General features: G+C 36.4%; 1 protein-coding gene across 1 annotated transcript; it reads right to left on the bottom strand.

Annotated features, from left to right (window-relative positions):
• Positions 1 to 875: 875 nt before the first annotated feature.
• LOTGIDRAFT_219117 (hypothetical protein) lies at positions 876 to 2,593 on the bottom strand. Its single transcript, XM_009062486.1, has 2 exons — positions 2,545 to 2,593; positions 876 to 2,062 (listed from the first exon to the last, which is right to left on the bottom strand). Exon 2 carries the CDS (start codon positions 2,005 to 2,007, stop codon positions 925 to 927), a length of 1,083 nt encoding a protein of 360 aa, XP_009060734.1. The 5' UTR covers positions 2,008 to 2,062; positions 2,545 to 2,593; the 3' UTR covers positions 876 to 924.
• Between the last annotated feature and the right edge of the window lie 1,490 nt (positions 2,594 to 4,083).

Raw genomic sequence — 4,083 nt, 5'->3', positions numbered from 1 at the left:
TTGACAAATTGCACATAGAAACGAAGAAACTGAATCGTTAGCTTCAATTGTTTCCAGATTATATTGTGTTTTATCCATCCCATCAAAGTTCGCTTCTTCTTTGGAAGCGAAACTTAGGTATAATGAGGACGAGACGTTTCATAACAAATTACTGTGCTTGGATGATTCGTCTAATGTTCCTGTGCGACTTTTGTCTGTTTTCGTGCCACGACAGAATTATTTCATGTTGAAGTTATTGCCCATTTCACTCTTTTTACATGCTACAGGCTGGGTAACTCCCTATCTAGCATGAGATCATCAGGTGTTCTAGAAGTTCTAGTACAACAGTGAGTGTAACCTGCTTTACAAATTACTCTTATCACTTCTCATTATGGACAGTAGCGTAGCATCCATAATATTTGACAAATTTAAACAGCAAGATTTTGAACAGAATTTCAGGTCTATTTCTATAGAATTCTGCATATTATTCTTGTAAGGCTTATTAACATCTCCAAAAGGACAAAAAGGCCTTATGGAATGCATAATTTACTATCACATCACTAAATTCACTTCTTAAACAGGTGATATATCACAAATTGTAATTCGATCAATTCTTTAACAAATAAATTCATCTGAATGGCCAATCAACTGAGAGGAACAGTAATTACAAAATTATGCTCAGGTTGTGAGATGGCTTGTTCACACATACTTTGGGGTAAAAATGCATAAGAATCTTAATTGTAAATTTCTCAGAATTAAATTGGGGATACTAACTATTCTTCTATTGGAAATGTCAACCCCCTCCCCTTTGCCTGTTCCCCCACTGGTTACAACACAGGAAGAAACATGAAACAACTGCCATGTGAACCTCCTCTCTTCAAAAATAAAAGAATGATCAGATCTTAAATATTTAATAATCTCACAGCCTGTTACAAATAAAACAAATTAACTTAATGCATCCACTTTCTTTTTATGGACCAGATTTTTTATATAGAATTCCCCAGCTTTGTAAGAGGAACGAACTAATGGACCACTAGCGGTGTAAGCAAACCCCATTTCATCGCCAATTTCTTTCCAATAGTTAAATTTATCGGGGGTGACATATTCCTTCACTTTGAGATGTCTGCGTGTTGGCTGCATGTACTGTCCAAAAGTTAAGCAGTCTACTCCAATAAATCTTAAATCTTTTAAAACATTATGAACTTGGTCATCTGTTTCACCCAATCCCAACATCAACGATGTTTTCGTGATCAGATTTGGATCACAATCTTTCACATGTTTTAATACTGATAGTGATTGTTTATAATTAGCCCGTGGATCACGAACTTGTGACTGTAACTCAGCAACTGTTTCTACGTTATGTGCATACACGTCCAACCCTGCTCTAGCAACCCTTTCTACAGCTTTCAAATCCCCATGAAAATCCGGTGTCAAACATTCAACTAATATCGAAGGTTTATGTGCTTTGATTTCGTGAATCGTTTCTGCTAAATGTGCCGAACCTCCGTCTGGCAAATCATCTCTATCAACTGACGTTATGACAATGTAGTCTAGTTTCCATGACGCTATAGCTTTCGCGGTGTTGATTGGTTCCAGTGGATCAGGAGGGGGCGGTTTTCGTGCTGTTTTTACTGAACAGAAACGACATCCCCTAGTACAAGTATCACCTAAGACCATTATAGTTGCTGTAGCAGTGCCATGCTCACCACCACCCCAACATTCTCCGATATTGGGACATTTTGCTTCCTCACACACTGTATGAAGATTCAAATCTCGAAGAGTTGATTTCACTTCATGGAAATTCTTTCCCATGGGAATTCCTGTTTTTAACCAATCAGGTAACCTTAATCTCTGGATTTTATTGCGTTTTATTGGTTCTTCTGGTATTTCTGGATCATCTTGAATAAAATCTGCCAAGTCTGGTCCATCAGCCAACTTTTCTCTTTGGTCTTTAGTTAATGTAGATTTAAATCTGGCCACTCCACAGCGGACTGATGTTAACTTATTGGCTGGTAATAAACGCTGCATTTTGAATCGTTTGATGAACTTCCTCAACCTGATCTTCTACAACCTACATAGTGATCTGAAAATAGATAATATCATTTCGTCTTGACAAGGTTCAGATAGGAGCTAATGCCAGTAATGGTGATTAGATTGACAATGATTATGCTTAGTGATCTAGCCTAGGGCTAGTGACAGCTGCAATTTTTCTCACAGTTCAATTTTCAAAATACATGTCTTCACTTATCTTGCAGGAGTAGTAGAACTAGAAGTAATCTACACTTTTTAATTGCGCAATATAAGAATGGTTGCATTCTTCTGTAGTTCTACTGTAATAGACAGATAACAAAGCCAATGTCACAAGCAAAAGATTACTATTACGTTCGGATTCTTGAATGTCGAAAGCCCTCTTCGTCTTCAATCAAAATTTGAATTTGAGATACAAAACGATGTGACAAGCGTATGCTTATTTGGTATATGTATGTCCGAGACATATATCGACACAGAATCTACATTGCCTTAGTTCATTGTCTTAATATGCAAAAGAATCAATCAATTACCTACATTCAGCAATCAAAACAAAATTCAATCGAAAGTTTCATCAACCGGAAATTACATAAATTCTGTGGTGGTGTCTTAATTTTGGAAACGGATCTACGACTAATTCGTGTAAATTACTGATTTGGAACTATGAAATAGTCAACTTAAACTGGAGTTACGTCCCATACCTCTTTGATACTGTAGTAACATGCGTTTTTACATACATAAAAGGTGAAACGATATCTTAAACTAATATCAACTGAAAAGGAAGATTTTGACCGGAGTGTGATGTTAAAGAAGCTAAGGAAATACTTAATTTGAGATATTTAGCTGGAAAGTAGGCCTTGGTGTATGATTTAATCTATGCAGAATATGCCTGCTTCATTCTATTTATGTTTGGTGGCCCATGTATGTTATTCGCCGACTTCATTATGTTTTGGCTTGGTATAGCCTACTTGTCACCCGCGTAGGCTAGCCTATCTAGCCTCTATTTAAATATGATTATCATTTCGTTTCATGTTATACAATTATAGATGGAATTCAGTTTTAAAGAAAAGAAAAAACCCAGACAAATTTCCAATATTGATAAAATTCGGCATTGAACCTCAATTGATTTATATTCTTATATAGCAGTGGGTTAATTAGGCCCAATTTCTATAATTTACAATGTGTTCCATTAGCATGTTATTGTGTTGTTAGAATACATAATGATATACGACATATACAGCATTAAACCTAATTTCTTTCGAAACGGGGCACGCAGAGCACCACACAATTTTTCGAATCCATTTAAGGGGGCCATGCTGTGGACATTGGAAATGTTTTGGAAATAAAGGCCTTATTTCCCACAATTTATGTATAAGAAATAAACAATTTAACATTGAAATAATGCGCTTTTCCACAAAAAGTCATTTTTGGACCGTTAAAGATTGTTACCCCCCCCCCCCCCCCCCTTCCTTTGGAGCTGCAACTGATATTGTTGTCTTTGCGCCAGGTGTTGTTGTTGTGATGAAGTCTAGAAATAAATCAACTTTTATTGAGTGTAAATTTCTTAATGTATAGGTGACGATGTAAACAGTCGGTGTCCACAAAAAAGTTAATCCACTGCACTGTAATGATGCTTGAACATCCGTCATCTGGTTCACATTTTCTGAAATTCGGGAACCTCAGTAGGATCTAAGAAGACTCATCCGACGAAATTACTATGCAACTCATGTTCTGGGACAGCCAAACCCAAAGTAGAGAAATTTGACAAGCTATTTTGGGTTTTGCCATTCCACAATGCTTTTAATTTTAATTTGATTGAGTTCTTACCGACGAATGAGATGTCCAATAATCGCATGTTCCTTTATTAGCAACAGTAGTATATTATTAATATCCTTGACGTAGATCATATCGTACTGTTGTCAAAGGAACATGAATAATCGTGACACCAAAAAGTTCTCCGACAGTTAGTCGAATATATTGGGCGATGACCTTGTTGTCCAGGAGATTTTCACACTAACAAATATATCTAATTTATTCAATTGACACTTCGTCTTTACTTCAGTGGTCGGCCAATTT

The sequence above is a fragment of the Lottia gigantea genome (genome assembly GCF_000327385.1).
Source record: "Lottia gigantea unplaced genomic scaffold LOTGIsca_51, whole genome shotgun sequence".
NCBI classification, from domain to species: Eukaryota; Metazoa; Mollusca; class Gastropoda; family Lottiidae; genus Lottia; species Lottia gigantea.
The sequence above is the reverse complement of the archived record's forward strand: the minus strand, read 5'-3'. Positions and strand labels throughout refer to the sequence as shown.

Coding starts and splice junctions, on each gene's coding strand:
- LOTGIDRAFT_219117 (XM_009062486.1), bottom strand. CDS start 2,007: ATGCAGCGTTTATTACCAGCCAATAAGTTAACATCAGTCCGCTGTGGA.